This window comes from Anser brachyrhynchus (assembly GCF_964034855.1).
Source record: "Anser brachyrhynchus genome assembly, chromosome: 23".
Taxonomy (NCBI): domain Eukaryota; kingdom Metazoa; phylum Chordata; class Aves; order Anseriformes; family Anatidae; genus Anser; species Anser brachyrhynchus.
In genome coordinates, this window is record NC_137716.1 from 5196648 (window position 1) to 5216092 (window position 19445).

At 58.3% G+C, this 19445-nt stretch overlaps 1 protein-coding gene across 3 annotated transcripts in view; it reads left to right on the plus strand.

Annotated features, from left to right (window-relative positions):
* Positions 1 to 464: 464 nt before the first annotated feature.
* The window catches only part of SH3GL1 (SH3 domain containing GRB2 like 1, endophilin A2), a 30708-nt gene continuing 11727 nt past the window's right edge, over positions 465 to 19445 (plus strand). Inside the window, exon 1 of one of the 3 annotated variants that reach the window (XM_080566177.1) lies at positions 465 to 651. In XM_080566177.1, the coding sequence (XP_080422303.1) occupies positions 607 to 651 (45 nt within the window). In that variant the 5' untranslated portion in view covers positions 465 to 606. Of the gene's footprint in view, positions 652 to 6636; positions 6690 to 19445 lie in introns of those variants that run through there. The other 2 variants (XM_080566179.1, XM_080566178.1) reach the window with 2 other exon arrangements.

The following is a 19445-nucleotide window of genomic DNA, read 5'->3' on the forward strand; positions in this document are numbered from 1 at the left end:
CCGGCCCCGTCCGTGAGGCTGCGGCTCGGGCCGGGCCGGGCCTGGCCGCCCCCGGACCCCACGGCCTGGCCGCGGCGGCTCCCCGTTGCCACAGCGCTGCTCCTTTAGGGCCCGACCCCGTTCATTTTGTTGTTAAATTTTGGGTGTTTTTATCCATTTTTATCCCCGAGGGCGTTTTTTCGCTTCGCGGCCGCACCGGGGGCGGTTACGGGGGCTCCCGGGACGGGGGGGGACACCGGGACCCGGGGAGCTCCGTGCCCCCGGCGCCTTGAGACACCCGCTAAACTGAGGCTGGTTCGCGACAGCGCGATGCGAGCCTCCCTCCGCCGCGACACGCGCCCAGTCTATCGCGACATAGAGCGGAGAAGGCGGGGGTGGCGGCGCTCTACCCGCCGGAGGCCGCTTCTCGGTGGTGCTGGAGGACCTCCGCCGGGCCACCGGGGGGCGCCGCGGGATCACCGGACGGGGGGGGAACGGGGCGGGCGCTTCCTGGCGGCGGAAGCGGCGGCGGAGGCCGGGGGGTGGCCGCTGGGCGCTGGGTGCTGTGCCGAACGGGTCCCGCCGCCCAGCTCCGGTGTCCCGTAGGCGGCCGGTGGAGGCGGCAGCATGTCGGTGGCGGGGCTCAAGAAGCAGTTCTACAAGGCCAGCCAGGTGAGGCACCGGGACCGCCCCACGCCGGTCCCGCTCCGTGCGATGCCTTTCCCCCCCCCGGGGTGCCCCGGTGCCAGCCGGTGGCCCCCTGCCGGGCCGCTGCTCCGTGGCAGAGCCGCCGTCCCTCCCCCCCTCCCCTCCCGGTTCCCCCCTCCGGTAGCCCCCCGCCAACGCCCCGGGTTCGGCTTCGGCCCCCCCCCCCCGTTACACCTCGGTACCCGGGCGTGCGGCACCCCCCGGTTCTCCTCCAGGTGTCCCCCGCCGGTACCGGGACCCAGCCCCGGGATGGGGTCCGGTGCCCGCCGCCCGCCCTTCCTGGGGGGCTCCCGGGGCACTGCGGGGCTCGGTGCTGCCCGGTCCCCGCCACCGTGGCCCGGCCCGGCCCGGGGGCTCCCGGCTGTCCCGGGGCACTGCGGGGCTCGGTGCTGCCCGGTCCCCGCCACCGTGGCACGGCCCGGCCCGGTGCCGCAGCATCCCCGTCGCCGTCAGATGTTCCCCGAGCCCCGCACGACGCTGGAAGGGGACGAGGACCGGAGCCGGAGCCACCAGGCTGCGGTCAGCCCAGGGATCCAGCCAGGCACGGGCTCCGTGTCCTCGACGCAGCCCACGGCGGTGGCAGGGACGTGAGCAGGGACCCATCCAGGCACACCTCCGCGGCCTCCGTCCAGCCCCGGGTGGTGGCAGGGAGGTGCTGAGCGTCCTCGCCGGGGCAGGACCCGTCCCCAGCACAGCTGCGACCCGCGCACAAAAACCACCGGAGGACCTCGAGGGTTCTCTCCATGTTCTCAAAATACGGAGAACTTCAACCGCTGCAGTGCTCGGGGTCCTCGAGCAGAGCGTGAGGTTAGGAGGGAGAGGATTAAAAGGGTCGGGCTGGGCAGGGAGGGCGGCGGCGCAGGATGCGGCCGGGGAGGTGAAGTGGCAGCGGGGTGCAGCTGCGGCGCAACCCCGGGAAGTTCCCAAGCCCCCGATGGAAGCTGCAGCTGGACCAGGAAAGGATTTTGCGGTCTGCGAGGCGGGAGCCTGGCTCCCCCCAGCCCGCGTGCTCTGTGCAGGAAACGGCCTGGCTGTTTTGGGAAAAAGCTCAGCTGGGCAATTCCTGGTCCAGCGAAACCGTTTCCTTTTTCCCGTAAGGAGAGTTCAGAGCGGTGGCTCACCGACGCCTCGTCCCCGACCCTGCAGCAGGGACAGCGATTCCCCAAACCTCCCTGAGCACCCGGCCGTCCTCGTGCCCGTTAACGCCATTGAAATCAGCACTTGGGATTTATTTTTTTATTTTTTTTAATTTATTTTTGGAACAAGTCACGAATCGGTAACGCTTTCGTAGAAGCGCTGTTCTGGGTCCCCCGGACGCTGCGTTTGTGGCCCTGTTTTAGATTTAAGGCAGACGAATTTGTCACAGGTCTAGCAATAAGCTGCGTTTTCCAGGCTCAAAGCTGAAACCCTTCTCAGCTCGGTCCGAGTGTGCTCGCTACGTGTGTTGGCTCCTTCCTTGGCCGTGTTTATGAGAAAGCATTTTGCTTAAACAGCAAAGCAAAATAATAGATTCCGTAAGTCGTTCCCCACCCCCTTCCGCACAACAGGAAAACAAATCCCTGCATCGCTTTTTTTTTTTTTTTTTAATGACTTCCACGGGGGAAGGTTGTGCTGAAAATAAATGGGAGGAGGACGTCGCTGCCGTGGATGCGCTGCGTTGTGGCAGGGCAGTTGGAGGTGAAGGCTCAGCTCTGAGCGTGTTTCTGGGGCCTAGAAACATCTCCCTAAAACATCTGATGAAACCTTGCTGGAGGGATTACTGTAAACTGAATTCCTATGTGGTCGTTGGTGGGCGTTTTTGTTACGGTTCTTCTTTTTTTACGAAAAGGAGCCATTCTGGTTGCTCGTGGAAGAGCGAAACCCCGCGCGGCTCGCTGGCGAGCAGTAGCCCAGCTCGCAGGCTTGGTGGCCCGCTTGCCTGCTGTGCCGGGCTTGAGCGCTTCACCCGCGTTCGAGGGGAGCATTAAAACAGGAGATGCCTTCAGTTCTGTCTTTGCTGCGGGGTTTTGGGAAGTGATTTAATCTGAACAAACCGGTGTGGTTTAGTAGTAGAAATATTCGTAGTACGGCTGCTGAAGCGAAGTGCTCTGCAGGACCCAGAGAAGCGTGGCCTCGTGTCGAAGGCTAGACCCTGCTGCCTCCTTCGCCGTGTCCCGAGGACTGGGATGCAGGGGGGCAGCTCAGCTTTCGAGCTTCTGCGGCCGGGAGCTGGGAGTGACCGGGTCCAGCTCTGCCGTTTTTCGGTGTTCCGCTCCTCTCCTTTCCCTTTTCACCCTTCTTCCCTTTCCCTCCGCTGGTCCCACTCTTCAGCTGCTCCTTGGCTGAAGGCGAAGGAGGATTAGCTATTTTTTGGCTCCCCTGAAGGTATTAGATGCTGCCGAAGCCAAACATGTGGAAGATCTTTCCCAAAACGCCGCGTTTCGTTCCACGGCTGTTGTTAATTGAAGGAGAGCGTGGGCCAGCACCGAGGCGTTCCCGGCCCCTCCGCGCCCCCCCAGGATGGCCGGAGCTGGGGCTGGGGTTTCCCCGCGCCCCCCGAGGTGCTGGGACGGGGCAAAGACGCACAGAAATAAAGCTGACCTGTCGAAGACGTTCTCCCAAGAGAGGAACGAGGAAAGCAGCATCGCTGAGCTCCAGCGCTGGGAGCTGGGTGGGAGGTCACGGTCGCTGCTGGCACCTCCCGGCCCTGCTCTGCCTCTGGCCGCTCAGGAATGTGCAGAGCTGGCTTCCTTTGCACCCTTTTCTTTTTCTACACACCGATTGAAGTCCCCAAGTGGAAAATGTAAAGCCTGCAGAACTTTCCGTTAACCACAGTAACCCGATACGCTCCGTGCATGGGCAGGCTGCGTGAAGCAGGGCAGAGAAACGTGCCTGCGCCGCTCCTCGGTGCCTCCAGCGCTCACCGGGGGTAGGCGAGGGTTTGTCGCTGCTTACAGGACGGACAGCCGCAGGATATCTGCTGCCCCTTCGAGGGACAAGCCCTAGGGTGGAGGCACTTGTGCGGTGACACGGTGCCGCTGGACACCTCCCTCTGCCTCTGCCGGGGTTGGAGCCGAGGCCGGAGCCGTGCCGGGCGGGGGGAGCAGCGCCAGCGTCGCTTATCCGTGGCACACAACCCCGCGATATCGCCGCGGCTCGTGCTGACGCAGACGGACATGGGGCTGGGAGCACGGGCCGCTCTGCCCCGCTGGCTCCAGGAGGGCTTTCCTCCCGCTGCATCTTCCCAAACAGGGTCACAGAATCACAGATTTTAGGGTTTGGCAGGGCCCTGCAGAGCTCACCGGGTCCAACCCCCTGCCAAAGCAGTTCCCTAGAGCAGGCTGCCCAGGGAGGCGTCCGGACGGGCCTCGAATATCTCCAGAGAAGGAGACCCCACAGCCTCCCTGGGCAGCCTGTCCCAGCGCTCCGTCACCCTCACCGGGAAGAAGTTCTTTCGCGTCTTGGTGCGGAACTGCCTGGGCTCCATTTTGTGGCCACTGCCTCCTGTCCTGTCACCGAGAAGAGCCTGGCTCCGTCCTCCTGACCCTCACCCCTTACATATTTACAAGTATCAATAAGGTCACCCCTCGGTCTCCTCCAAGCTAAACAGCCCCAGCTCCCTCTCGAGCAGTTCCCCGTCCTGGAACCGAACGGATCGACGTGCTCTGCCCATCCCGAGCCTAAACCTTGCTCGTGGTGCCCGGGGCAGCACGCGGTGTGAGATAACATCCTCTTCCCTTCCCGGGCTCGGAGGGGTGAGGACGGGGAGTCCCGGCCCGAGACAAAGAGCACAACCTCCTCCTCCTCCCCCCTGTGCAAAGACAAAAGCTGTTTTCCGAGAGGGGAGCGCTAATTACAGCTAACAAGCCCTTGACATACGCGCTTTTTCCTGAGTTTGATGACTGCTCTCAAGGCTTCCGAAGATATTTTTGGACACGAGCAGCAAGTGCTCGCTTTCTGCCGGCTCGGAGAGCTGGGGTTTGCTTCGTAACCCACGGCGGGCGTTTCGGCCCCGAAGGAGCGAGCGACTTCACCCCCTGCGTGCTCCCCAGCCCAGTCCGAAGGGCTGCCGGAGCCGGGGTGCCCCAATTTAATGGCACCCACTTAAACCGCTCGTGCAGGGGGACCTGGCCCCGGCTGTGCCGCACGGGACAGTTTGGTGACTGGGGAGAGACCTGCTCTCTGTGCCGCGTCGGGCTCTCGTTTATTTCTGTTTGGTGAAGTTCTTTCTGTAGCCGCTTCGTGCTGTGGTTCCAGATGTTCTTCCTCCCTCCCCCTTCCCCAGATTATACCTTTTAACGGTCACCTTTTATTTATTTTTTTTTTAAAGCTAAGTCATTCCTTCTGGTTTCTCGTTCTCTGAGACTTTCCCTCGCAGCACGGGCCGCCTTTCCGCTCGTTCCCCTGCCGTGTCCGCAGCTGGGCGCTGGGTTTCTCCGGGCGTCACAAACGTGCCGCGCAGCACGGGAGCTCCTGCTGGAAGGGAAACGGGCTGGTCAGCGTGCAGGATAACCTCTTACATCGAAAACAAAACGCGCTGAGGCCCATTTCCTCGACCAGAGCTTGTCTGTCGGTGCCCTGTCTTCTCGCAGATGGTTTGGGTCGTGCCCGCCCTCCAGCCTGAGGTTGTCCCTGCTCTGCTGGAGGCCCGTACGGACGTTTCAGCTCAAGCTAACCACTGCCAGGGCTTCAGCTGCTGATGACAGAGCCTGGATTTAAGCCACAGGCTCGAGCGGTGGTGGGATGGTGGCGATCCCATCGCCGATGTGCTGCAAGGTGGCCGGGCAGAGAGGTTTGGTGCTGCTGCAGCCTCACGGATGGAAAATGTGAGCTGAAGCACAGCCTCGTGTCCAGAAAGCGGGCACAGAGCCCCCGAGACAAAGCCAGTCTTTGCAGGGGCATGCAAACACCGTGCTGACTCTTCTTGAACCCTCCGGCAAGCAGTGAGGCTGCGGGCGGACCCGAAATGTTCTGCGTGGTGGTTTTTCTGCTTTCCCGTGTGCCTTGGATGGGGGCAGCAGGGCTGCGGCTGCACGTGGGCAGGATCTTCGGGGTCAGGGCTGCACCCAGAGGGCACCCAGAGCACCCAGAGCTGCCAGCCAAGCAGCATCGAGGCACTGTTTGGGGCTCACATGTTCTCTTTTGGAGCCGTTCTGGTGAATTTTCCTTTTTCCTCACGCCCGTGCTATGCCACATGTGAGCAGAGTCCCTCAGAGGCAGGATCTGAGGAGCAAGAAGAGAGCTGGGGAGCAGGTCGCCCCTCGGCTCCCCTGCTCCGATGGAGGTGGCCAAGCAGCACACAGACACCAGAGCTCTGCCTCGAGGCTCCTCTGGGTCAGTCCAGCTTGGGGCTGAAGGAAATCCTGCCAACCGCTGCCTCCAGTTCTCACCTGCCTTTGATAGCACGCACACCAGCTCCTCTTGGCTTCCCCTGTGTTACCTCCTTCTGTTGAACCTGGAAGAAGAAATCCTGCGGTTTTCACCGCCAGCTCTCCGCTCAGGGCTGCGAGAAGCGGGGAGTGCTGCTGGGTTTCGCTGCAGTGACAGCGGTGGGCTGAGCCCAGGGCGCACAGATCGGTGGCGCCGCTGGGATCCGAGCACCCCACCTGGAAACGCAAACTGGGACCGGCGACTTGGGGGATTTTGCCAATTCCTGCCAGGCTGACCTTCCTCCCACAGCACCCAGCGCTTGCTCTGTTAATATTAACCCGGGCCGGACTCCCCCACAGCCTCCCGGGTTTGCCTTTCCTTATTAATCTGCTCCCAAGGCACAGGGCTGAGGAAAGCCGCATTTGTCCGAGCGCAGCGTGAGACCCCGTGTGCTCGGGGTGCCAGCCAGGTCCTGAGTCCTGTTCTGCCGTCCTCGTGTCCTCCACGCCGGAGCCCTCGTCGTTTCGGTAGCCTCAGAGATTGGAGCTTCGTTGGTGCCTGTGTCTGCAGGGAGAAAATGTGGAGGTGGTTCCGCGTGCTCTCAGCAAACCTCCGAGCAAAGCTTCCAGCGAATGCTCCTCCCGTCCTCGCTGGTAATAACTGCGTGCTTGTCTGAGTGCCTGCTGTCACGTCCAGCTAACACGACCGTGCGCAGGGTGTTTTCATATTAATCCTCTCTCCTTTCATGCCTGGTTTGTCATCGCTGAGATACCCGGCACGGCGACGTGGTTCTGCTGGTTAATCGTTGTCAGAGCGGAGCTGAGCAGCCCCTCGAAGGGAGCAGCTTTCAGCTGTTGTGGCGTTGTTCGTGTCTGGAGTCACAGGCCGGGGACGGTGCGTGTCTCTGCAGCAGTTACTTTAACTTGGCTGATTTTTTTTCCCTTTTAAGATCGCTTTCACAACCATTACGCTCTCGTAGTACCGAGAACTCCCAATTTTCAAACTCAAAGACAGAAAACGGAGGAGGAAAGCCCTAGCTCCCCGTCCCTGCTCGCTTTGCTTCCCTCCTCGCTTCGAATGTCAAACAGAGCGAGCGTCATCCCGTGTTTACAGCTGGGGAAATCTGGGGCACGGGGAGGGTACGTGACTCAGGGCTGCGGAGAAATCGTGCGGCATCGGGAGCTCCGTGTCGTCGCCTCGCTCCGCGTGGCAATCCTGCCTCTTGTGGCTTTCTGTCCAAAATTATCCGTTCTGCTTTAACAGGTTAGATTCTGGGTGAAGTGCTGGAAACATACGAAGCAGGACAGTGCCGGGGGGGGCTGGTTTCTGGATGGAGTGGAAGGAAATCCTTCCTCCCACTTCTCCCTGCCAATACTTTCCTCCTGGGAAAGAGCAAAATGGGGATGAGCTCAGGCAGGCTGGCTCCTAAGAGCTGATTCATTTCTTCAGCACATTTTTTGCTCCTTCTCTCCGCCATCCCTACGTACGCCAGCGCCTTTTGCCAGGACTCCCAGCCCCATCCAGCCCCCGGCGGAGGGACGGCGAACCTGGGGGGACGAGGAGGATGAGGAACCGCTGTCCCCACGGAAAAATCGAGGCAAAGCCGCGGGGCCTCGGCAGCCTCCACGCACCCGGGGGGAGGCTGCAGCCTCCTTTGCAGCAGTTGGCGCTGGGTGAAGGGAAGAGGTTGTGTCTGTGCCCCCCGCTGCCCTCAGCAGGTGTCAGGGCGTGCGAGCAGGTCTGGTGTGACCTTCGCAGAGCTCAGAGACTTCGCAGAGCTCAGGCTTCATGGAAACTTATCTTTTTGTCCAGCTGGGGTATGTGCTGGCGTCTTACCGGGAGCCCAAAGGCTCGTATGATAAAGATCTCCTAGAAATAGGAATGAAATCGTGTGTGGCATTAGGAGTGGGATGCGAGGAGGTTATCGCGCGCCCTGTGCCTGCTGCAGCCTGCCGCCGTGCTGCCCCTTCCAGGGAAGGCTGCTGCCTTGCGCCCCTTTCAAGCAAGATGCCAAACGACCAGAAAGCTCAGAAATAAAATAAATCCGTAGCTCAGAAGGTCTTGGGTTTGTAACGCCAGCCAGACTCCTTCACGTGGAGGCCTGGCGATGCATCTGGACGCTGAGGCTGTCTCGTAAGAGTCCCGCAGTACAGAGGGCTGTGCCGTCAGCCATTCCGTCTGCTTGCTGGTTAATCCGTGGGCCCTCCTGTGCCGTGTCCCCAGCACCGAGCTGGGAAACAGGAGCCACGTCCGTGCGGAGCTGGGCCAGGAGGGGAAGGATCCGGCCCCTTCGGCCTCGTCGGGCTGCGAGTGCCGCGCGGCGTTGTTCAGCTCCTCTCTTAGGAGCGTCAGCATGGTGCAAGTTCCAGCCCTCTCTTGGCCTCTCCCTGCGATTATAAAAGCGGTTGTTGTTATTATTTATTTTTTTTAAAGAAAGGTTTCCTCTTCCCCTTGACCCCCCATCCCTTCAAAGTACGAGCCCGTTGCCTTCAGGCCCGGGTTCCTGTTGACGGGAAGCAGCCGTGCTCCTTTATCACCGAGCCGTAGGGGTTGGAAGGGACCTCAGGAGATCATCGGGTCCAAACCTCTGCCAAAGCGGCTTCCCTGGAGCACTGCCAGCAGCAGCAAGCGGCCCCCGGGACCCCCTCCAGCAGCTGCACAGCCTCAGTGTCAGGCCCGCAGGTAGGGCTGGGGGGCTGCAGACCCTCAGGGGCACCCTTCCTCCCCTCCTCGTAGTGATACCTGCTCTGTAGAGCGTCGTGATACCTCGCTGGTAGAGCTCGTCTCTTCTTCTGAAGCCACCAGGAGTTTTAGAGTCCTCCTCTCGCTCCTTCTCTGGGTATTAATGAAGTTTGTGGCGGCATCGCTAATTAGCTTGCACTTCTGCTTGAAAAATTAAGCACATCTCCATAATGCAGGTCTGTCTTTCGGACGGAAGATAAAATTTACATGATTAAAGGGCTCTTCCTAGCTGAGAAAATGCTTCATAATTCGTCCTAGAACTTAAAACCAGGCTGTATGTTCTTGTTGGCCCGGACTTTACTCAGACACAATAATTTATTAACCACTTTCTTGACCAAATTTGTTTTGGCTTCACAGGACCGGCTATATTTAAGCTTATTCTTGCCACCTCTGAAAAAAAACAAGGCAGAAAAATGGTGAATAATTCTCTACCCACACAGCAAATCCACTGAGTAAGAAGGTGCTATTCCTGCCAACATCCCCCCCGATCTGCGCCGTGTAGCTCAGCGACGAAGCATTTAGCAAACATCTTGTTTGCTGCTGACGCACGTCTCTGCACATGCTTCTGGGGGGACGTTTGGGGCATCGGGTAGGCACAAATCTGGAGCGCCAGATGTTGATGCAGCTATTCTCGTGCAGAGGAAAGCTCCTGATCGTGCTGGGTGAATTTTCAAGACCGAGGGAGTCTGCTCTTCTGTTTGAAAGGGATAATGTAACCTAAATGCCGTGTACCAGGCTTTCTGATCCACCTATTTCTCCTGCTGCAAGGCAGAAAGGCGACGGTGAAGCATCCGTAGTGTCATCCTTAGAACAAAAGCAAACTGCTAAGTGCTGCCAGAGTGTTTTGTTTTTTTCCACGTTCCCTCTGAAACGAGTATTACCGAGTGTTAACGGCACGCAGCAGGAAGAACGGTGGGTTCAGCATCCCCTGGCACGGGCACAAAGCGTGGCAGGGTCCCGGGGTGGGGGACAGCCCCCGTGCAGGGCTCCTCGAGGAGCAGGAGCTCGATCTGCCCCGCGTGCTGCCTCCAGATCGCTCCCCGCAGCCCTGCAAGCGTCTGTTCGCTCGCTCCCGCTCTCCTTTTCCTTAGGATGCTGTGCTCTGCTGTGATAGCCGCCAAGCTTTTCCTAGTATTCAGGTTAACAAAGGGAAATGTGTATTTACAGTGTTGTGAATTATTTCTCTGCCTCTTTGATGTTTGTGTGCGCTGAGATATCGTTAGGTCCGTCCCGTGGTTCTTTGGCTAACGCTGCCCGGGTTAAGAAAGGGCTGCTGGAAGTGCTCAGACCTTCCTCTGCTCCCCTTAAATCAGGAAGAGGGCTTTTTGGCCTTCCCTTTCACGGGGCTGAGCTTCTGCTGAAGTCCTGTACATCCTTTTTGGGTCCGTGACCCAGCCTGGTACCATCCTTGACCATACCTCACCTTGACCACCCCCTCGACTCATTGACATCTTCCTTGGAAAACTGAGCGCAGCCACAACCCGACTTTTCACCGACTTGCTCGACGTGCCCCATCGGCATGGCTCTGTCTCATCACGCCGTAACCCAGAGCCCCTTTGGGCTCCTTCCCAGTTCCCTGATGGTCCCGGGGCTCTGTGGCTGTTGCAGCCTTCAGCGCAGTGACACCAGGTACCGTCAGCTGCCCTGGGGACCTTCCTCTCTCCTGGTTTTCCCAGGAGCAGAAATCCCGTCTGAATTTTTGAAAGCACTTCTTGCCAGCTGCTCTGTGGCCGTTGTGTTTTTCCCGGGGACCTCCAGGTGTTGTAAACCCTCCTATTCCCTTTTTTATTGTTTTTCAACCCCCCAGGAGCAACGTGCAAGCTGCGGGTGGGCTGGTGCACCGAGCCCAGGACAGGGCTCCTGGTTTCTCTGCCTCGCTTTGTCGGCTGAGCTTTGCTGCTCTCTGGCAGAAGAGGTGAAAGTGAGCTAGCAGGAGGCACTCGGCTTCCAGAACTTTGTCCTTTCGTGCCACATCTACCGAGTGGCTCCAAGCGCCACGTGCTGGGAGCCGCTCATCTTTTCCACCGTGTGTGCAAAGGTCCGGCGGAGCTGCTGGGAAATGATAGCTCAGCACCTTTGGAAGAGTCAGGCAGTAATTAACTACGGCTATTAGAGATAGGACGTGGGGAGGTTGGGCAGGAAATCTGGATGCAGGGCAAATATCCCGCGTTTCCCCTCTGTTTGCTGCGCTTTTCCTCCGAATTGCTGCAGTCATGGCGGTGGGAGAAGGGTCGTGTCGGTGGCAGAGAGGAGAGCTGCTGCTGCTTTCCCTTGGGTTTTTGTTTTCTCTGTTAACCTGACCCATTAATTTTTTCTAGCCGAAGAGAAATTATGTCTTATTTGGTACAGAGCATGCAAGGAGTGACTAATGGTAGGAGAAAATGGTTATGATGCAAGTCCTTATTGCTGGCTGCTGGGAGGCGTGGTAAGCCCGTGGCAAGCATCGCCCCAGAGCAGGAGGTAAGGATCGAAACTTTTCCTCCCTGGCACAAATCTGCCTCCAGAGAAGCATCGTGCCCCTTCTGCAGGCAGCCACGGTGCCCGATGCTGGCGTGGCATTAGCAAGGCAAGGCCAAGCTGTCAGCTTCTCTGCGGGGAATAAAAAGGACCCTCCGTTTTCTTGAAAGAGTGACTTGGAGAGCGCCGAGCCACTGACAAGCATGAAATGTCCGTGGAAAGGCACTTTGTACACACGGAGGGCAGAGAGGGGGTCTGGGGAGTGTGAAGGAGTCGAGGAGAGGTCTCTGGGGTGGTTCAGGGTTGTGGGATCCGTAGCGAAAGGGCTGTGTCTGGCAGTGTTGCCACGCTGCAGGTATGTTAAGCTCAGAGAGGCTTTGCTGGATGCCCTCGTGGGCCAGCCCATCCCTTTTGAAGGACTGTAGAGGCAGAGCCGAGGGCCTAATAAACAGGGTTCCCAGCTGGGATGTAAGCTCTGCCATCGGGCTACAGGCAAGGGAAGGACGCGTCCCCTGGGCAAATGGGCAGTGGCTGCATTGCACCGCACGTACGTGCCCTCCTCTGGCTGTAGCTCCGCGAGCGAGACCTGCTGGCTCCTGCATAAGTTCCCTTTTTTAATTCCTGCTGTCCTCATTCCTCCGAGCCCATCTGCTGGATGGGGGTGAGTCACCGATAGCGCTTTGAGTAGGTGATTTGACAGGTGGCTCCCAAGAAAGCTGTCTCTGCGCACGGCAGCTCTTTCTTTGCGGTTCCTGCACGGTAAGATTACAACCCGAGGTCACTTTGAAGGCATCGTGCCTCGGGAAGGAAGGGACGGGAAGGAGCTCCTCATTGTTCGGCGCTGACCTTCCTGCTGCGCCTGCCGAAAAGCAAGGCAGCGGCTCTGGCGCTGGGTAGCGAGCGGCTGGGTCGTTTCAGATGGTGAGGGGGTGGATGGCTCGGCTCGTTTCAAGACACGTTTTCCTGGGGCACGTGTCTGACGGCAGTGGGAGCACCTCTGCGTGCTTTCGCACGCGTACACTGGTGATGCTTGGTCTCAGCCCTTCTCCTAAAAGAAAGGAACGGGAAAAGTGAAGGCAAGAAAGCTCAGCAGAAGACGGAAGGCTGGGCTCTAGACCGAAAACACGAGTGTGAGCTGATACAGAAAGCACATATTTAGCAGGGAAACGAGACGAGGTGGGGCAGAGCTGTCAGGTCCGTGTGCCCAGGGGCAGGTCGGGTGAACGGAGGGGCTGGCACAAGGAGCCACAGCACCATCCTGCTCGGAGGGCGAGAGCTTCACCCGTTTGTCTGCCTCTGATCTGCGCTGCCCTTCCGCAGCCAAACCGGGATGCGCGGGGTGGTGAGGCGGTGTCTGTCGAGTCACCTCCAGCTTCTCGTTTTGGCTCTGCTGCTAAACCTGCTCTTGACAGTAGGCAAATCACTTCCTCTCGTACTCGTTCCTCTTCTAGCACTTGTCGGTCTTCTCCGAGTGGCAGCTTTTGGGGTGAGGAAGGCCGGCGGGCGCAACGGAGCTCTGCCTCCCGGAGACCAGTGGAGCTGCTGGGGGCTGGCAGGTGGTTTGGGTTTGCTAGGGAACGGGCCTCCTCCTCGCTGCGAGGCCGCCGGCGACTGTTCATCCATTAGTCCGTGCAATAAACACCTGGGTCTGTTTCCTTTAAAGTAGGTCAGAAGTTGCTCGGATCAGCACGCGCTTTGCTGTGGGCATCCTGATCCCTGGTTAAATGGGGGTGTCTGCTGCCTCTCAGCAACATCTTCCCTTAAGGATGTCACCGAATCACCGAACTGTAGGGGTTGGCAGGGCCCTGCAGAGCTCGCCGGGTCCAACCCCCTGCCAAAGCAGTTCCCTAGAGCAGGCTGCCCAGGGAGGCGTCCGGACGGGCCTCGAATATCTCCAGAGAAGGAGACCCCACAGCCTCCCTGGGCAGCCTGTCCCAGCGCTCCGTCACCCTCACCGGGAAGAAGTTCTTTCGCGTGTTGGTGCGGAACTGCCTGGGCTCCATTTTGTGGCCGCTGCCCCTTGTCCTGTCCCCACAGAGCACTGAAAAGAGGTCGGCCGTGTCCCTCTGCCTCCCACAGCTCAGGTATTTACAGACATCGATCAGATCCCCTCTCGGCCTTCTCTTCCCAAGGCTGACCAGACCCAGGTCTCTCGGCCTCTCCTCCCAGGGGAGATGCTCCAGGCCCCGTATCATCTTTGTGGCCCTCCGCTGGCCTCTTCCCAGGCGCTCCCTGGCTTTTTTGTGCCGGGGAGCCCAGAACTGGACCCAGAGCTCCAGGTGAGGCCTGACCAGGGCAGAGCAGAGGGGAGGATCACCTCCCTTGACCTGCTGGCCACGCTCCTTTTAACGCACACCAGGAAAATGTCTTTTATACAAAAGAACAACAACAAAAAAAAAGGTTGAAAGCCTTGGAGGCGGCAGAACGCGATCAAGTATAAAAGCAAACACCAACAGCCGGACCCCAGGAGGAACTGCAGGCTAGCTGGGAGGAAAGGTGTGTGCAGCAGGAAAGCTGTCGGGCTTGCGCCGGCTGCCACAGCTCCACACGAGCTGCCCGCTCGCCTCCCCCCTGCTCGCTGCCCCCGTGCCTGGGTGCTGGGGATGCGCCGAGCTGCTCTCCAGCAGCAAAAAAGGGGATGCGGAAGAAACGGGGGGGCCCCGACACAACGCCTGCGTGTCATTCCAGCACCTTCCAGTCTCGCCTCATTTCACCATGAAGGTGACAATTAACTTTCCGCGCCGTGCTTTGCGTTGGTGTGGGTATGCAGCACAACAAATGGAGCTCGTCCCCGTCAGCATCTGCTCAAGGAGTGCCACCAGCCTCAGGACAGGGCCGGGCGGGCTTCGCAGGGGCTGGCGGGGTGCTCAGGACCACCGCCGGCAGGATCGTAGCAAGCAGGAGCAGAGCCTGCTGCAGGGAGACCTTCGCAGGGCTCTCAGCCATCTCCAGACCCCGGAGCAGGAGGCCGCCGCGGCTGCAGCCGGGGCCCGGCCCCATGTGCTGCCCAGCTGCTTTAAATCCTCCACAGACGCGCAGCAGCGGAGCGAAGTGTCCTGTTGGCTCTGCAGAGCCGCCCAGCTGCCTCTTGCGCTGTGATGATGAAGTTACCAGTGAAGATAACTGAAAATTATGCTTAATCCCAGGGAGCCGTGCGTTACCGAGCTCTTGCAGTGGCAGTGGCTTTATTCAGCTCCCATGGGCACGGTCCCCAGCAGTGTGCTGTTGTGCACGACCGGGGCACCAGCAACCCCAGCACCTATTAGCCCTAGTTCACCTGACCTGCTAGTTCTGCGTCTCTACCAGACCTTCCTGTTGCACTAAAGCCCCGTTCATCTGGGATTCAAAACATTTACAGCACCTTTTTTAATTCTTTCGTGGCCTGGCATTTTCCACTGAACTCACTCAGGCAGCCAGGGCAGAGCTGCTGGTCTGTTTGCCTGTCTGTGGTTTTTATTTCTCGAAGGGAACTTTCTGCTGAGACATGACGCTGGGAGGGTGGCGGGGTGGAAGAGGAAGGCTTAGACCTGGCAGCATCTGGAAGGATAATGTTTTCATTACTCCGTGGGCAACTGTTCTGAATGCAGAGCTTGCATACGTTTGGTATGTTATAAATAGGGCTGACTGCTTGCTACGGAGAAAGAACGCAAGTTTAGAAGAAAACCAGTTTGTTTCTCTTGGTGCGTTGCGCTTGTTTGTGTTTCTGTAGGCTACCTGAATTTCCTATCTGCAAATACTTCAGGCTGGAGAGCAGACTATCGAAATCAGGTGTGCAAAGTCCAGGGGAAGTCTCTTGCTCACAGATAACGGCGCTGACACACGCCTCCCGTACCCACAGCTGGTGCTGACAAGGGGCTTGCTCGCCGTCAGGGCGGGTGTGCCGCTGGGTTTCGGAGTAGGGGGGCTCCACGGTTGCTCCTCAGCCACGGGAAGTTTGGCAGGTGGTGTCTTCTGGATCCGCTTCAGCATGAGTTTCGTGTCTGCTGATTGTGCTGAAAACCACCCAAAAATTTCCTTCTGCATCTGTCCTTCCTCTGTCAGCGGCGGGGGCGATGCAGCACATCCTATCGCTCTGAGCTGGGACTCGTCCCATCTCGGGAACGGCCTCGCCTGCTGCTTACAAAACCTGTTGATGTTGTGCCCCGAAACGCATCCCCACACACCCGCTGTGCGGTGTTTCCACACGGCCTCCATGCCCGTCTCCTCGCAGGAATGTTAATGGGGGTGATGCTGCAGGCAGCCACGAGGGAATTGCAGCCTTAGAGTGGGAGTGGGTCCTGCCTCGTGCCTCCGGGATCTGTTTCGGTTTCGGTGATGGCACGGGCAGCACCAGGTGACTGATACGTCTTCCTGATTCATCTGGTTTATGTAAGGATGCTCAGGGTAGTACACCAAATGACGGGGGTTCGGGTTGTTTTTTATTTACTGCGAGCTTGTCCTGGAGCTGAGGAGCAGTTGTGTGGATCAGGAGAAGGAACGATGGGCTTGGAGGATGCTGGAGAGGAGGGGATTTTTTGTGTTGGGTCGAGAGAAGCTCTGCAGCCCTCTTTCACCCTAGAGGTTACGTTTCTCTCCCACTCCCTGCTATAAAAGAGAAGCCCTCTTCATCCTGCCTTTCTTCTCCCTCTGTGTACACACATCATTCCTGCCTCTCCCTGTAGCCAAGCTCCTGCTGCAGTAGTTAGCTGAAACAATAGGTCTTTCATTTCCGAATATCTTCCACCATGCGCAGCCCGTCAGTAGGTTTCGAACGGCAAGGGGAAGTTGTGATTGTTCGAGTTCCCACGCCTCGACAAAGGAAATCGATGGAAGCCCCTGCGAGTCGATTCTCCTTAAAACGAGGCTGCAGAAACCGCAGAACCTGGCCAGGAGCAGCCCTTTGGAGGCAGGAGATGAGGCAGAAGCTGTGAGTGCTGGGGAGGGAGGCTGGCTGCCCTGCTGCTGCTGGGTTTTGCCGGGGTGGGAGCTGCCGCACCCCGGCACGGTGCCGGAGCCGTCTGACGGGATGAACACACCTCCCCGCGCTCTGATCTCAGGTCAGAGCTATCTAGGGCACACCTGAACTGCCAGCATCCTTTTAATTAAACACGGATGTGAAGCGAGGGATTGATTTCTTGCTTCTGGACTGCTTCAGCCCTCTTCCCCCACCCTGTGGCTCGGTTTGGTTGTGATGCCAGCTAAACGGCCGCCCTGTTTTGAGGCAGGTTGATCTCCCTGATCCGTGACGCCCAAGTATATCGCCTGTGCTAATATTTGCTCTAGGAAACATTCAGCTTTGGCTTCCATGCGGTTCAGCTGACGGCTTTTGCTCTGTCATCATGCCCTGCTTCCCTCGCTCTGAGCTCCAGTGCTGCTCGCTGCAGGTGTAACGTTTTAGGACGTGTCCCATCCTGGTGGGGCTGGTAAAGGAACCAGACATCGTAGGCTTGTTCTCATCTTTCATGCCAAGCCAGCTGATACGCTTCAGCAGTAGTCTGCAAGAGAGTATTTGGGCCACTGCATTTGGGGAACTGTTTCCTTGTCTTGCCTTGCACCGTCCCTTCCCTGGGTTCGCATCCCTCCGCCTGCAGCATTTGCAAGAGGCCAGGTCTCTGACCGGGGAAAGGCTGGCGTATCCCGAGTCTGCTATCACCCCTCTTCCATCTTCACCACATCCCTAAAAATACCGTGAGATGCTCTCTGGAGGAAGCAGCGGTGAGATGCACGCGGCTGCATTTCACCAAGCACTTGAAGGTTTGTTCAGGCCGCGCTGGGTGCTGTGGGCAACACGCATCTGCTTCCTTCTCCCTCCCACCTCCCTTCTTTGTCTCCCACCCCACAACCGAAGGGTGAGCCCCCTGCTGACTTTGGTGCTGCCCTCGCCCCCAGCCCTCGGGGAGCAGCAGCCACCCACCCGCCAGCGTTTGCAGGGCTCTTTGCAAGCAGCACGACGAGAAGGACTCGGAAGCTTGGCTCCCAGTCGCATCGTGAAGCCCTGGGTTGAACCGCGAGCCGGCGAGGGCTTCTCCCAGCTTGTGTCTCAGCTAGGACAGCAGGGGATTTCCATTAGTTTGTCTTCCTGCCTGACAGATTTGGGAGCGTGGGGATGGGGCTGGAGCTGCTGTGGATGGCACACAGTCTCTCCTTCTTTCCTCCCGTGATGAAGCCTCCCGGTTTAATTAGAGCCAGCGGGGAGAAAACCTCCATCTTATTATTCCTTCACAGCAGGGCACCAGTAGCATTTCTTGGATGTCAAAAGGAGGATTAAATTAGTCTGCAAGCAAGGTTTCCTCCTTCACATCTCTAGGTTTTCTGGGAGGGTGTTAAGCCTCCAAAATCACTGTGGTGATCAGTGCATTTGACATGGCATGCAGTCCCTGATTACAGCAGAGCTCCCTGTCAGAGGCGTTGTTTGCAGCTTTCTGGGCTGCAAATCTGTGGGTGGGTGGGTGGAGAGAAGTCGGAATGGAATTGCTCGGGATAATTGTACCCTTCCCAGGTGTATTAGAGAACAGAGGAGGTTTCCGGAGGTGCAGCCTTTGGGAAAATGATCTGTACTACTCTCGGATGTGCAGAAGCCCCTTTGTGGCCGTGTAGGCTGCGTGACGAGCAGCATTTTGGCACGGAGGTGCTGGAGCAGACGATCGCAGCTGGAAGCGCCTTTGCTCTGGTGTGCTTGCCCTCGCCGGGCCTGGCAGGCAGAGCAACCGCTTCATGTTTTTTCCCTGCTCTAGAGAGGAACGTGTGCCTCCCCAGCTCCGAGCTGGCTTGCAGAAGCGCGTGCTGGCACCGCAAGCGTGGAGCAAGTGTCCAAAAAAAGCAAGGATCCGAGTTCTGGTTGTTTGCCCATCTGCAAGCGGCTCTGTGGTGACAATTCCCCTTCGGGCCTCTCGTGTGCTGGCTGGGTACAGGGCTGGGCTCTCCTGGGGCACAGATCCATGCAGGGGGCTCCTGCTTTCCTTGCACTTTTGTCCTCCTTTTCTGTTTGTCCCCCTTTCGGTGTTCATAAAGAAGCCGGTGAGGTTGGGAGGGCTGCGCTGCACCCGGGAGCGTGCGTGCACCTCCACGGGGCCGGGCGCACGGGGACATGCGGAGATCAATCCGGGGATTAACGCCTGAGAATGAAACCTGGAGCTGAACCAGGCGAACCGGGCGAGCAGCAACCCTTTATCTTCCCCTTCAGTATCGAAATGCCGAGGGTGAACTGCAGCAACCCCTCTTTGTGGGGTCCTCTGCTGAACCCGGAGAGAGGAAGGGTGCAGTGAGGCCCGAGAGGCCGCGGCCTTGTTTGTGGGGCCCGGCGGAGCCTTGCTCTGAAGGGCGTTTCGGCCTCGCCGTGATGGATGCCGCTGTTGCTCGGTGCCGAGCAGTCATTCAGAAGAGCTCTTTGCTCTCTCTGTCATGTCTGCGCAGCCTCAAAGCTTTGGGTGTTTGCAGATGTCCTGCCAGGAGATGCGAGGAGCTGGTCAGCCAGAGCTGTGCTCAGCGCCGTGGTGCTAGAGCCAGGCACTTGGAGCACCAGGGGTCTTTGAACACAGCTCTGTTTTTATTTTTTTTCCTCCCTATTTTGGGGTCTGGATACGGGATTTTGTTAATTCCCTGAAGATCTTGTCCTTCTTTGTAACAGCAATCATTTGGTTTTGAGGGCTAAAAGCACTGCACGGCAGGTGAAGTTGCACAGGGCAGGTCCAGTGTCCCCAAGTGTTTTTCAACCTGGACGCTTACCTAAAGGGTTTTTTTTTTCCTCTTCCTCAAAAAACTAAGGAACCACTCCTAATCCCTGTGGGAGCAGGAGGGTGCTGGAGGAAGAAAGACTTGATAAAAATCAAGTATTTGATGTGGAAGTAAACAAACCTGGATTGTTCAGCCAGAACTGGAGTTTTAACTACAAACACAAGAAATCCTGGCAATGCCCTGTGGCAGGCGTCAAGTGCTTGGCAGTCAGCAGCTGTTTAGACCACTTTTGATGTCTGTGTAGGTAATTTGGTGTCCATGGACCAGTTTGGGGCAAGACAACACTTGTGGGTGTGTTGCAGGCTGGTTTGGCTCCTCCATTCAGCCCCAGGTGCTGCCACTGGCCGTGCCGCTTGGGAATGGGGCAGGGCAGGAAAAGTTCCTCTCCGCCTCCCCGTTTGGGCTGCACAGAAGGACGTTTCTTTGGGTGGATTTAATAAGGTACTTTCAGCAAGTGTCTTTCAGCTCAGGCAGTTGAATGGTGAGGTTTAAGGAAA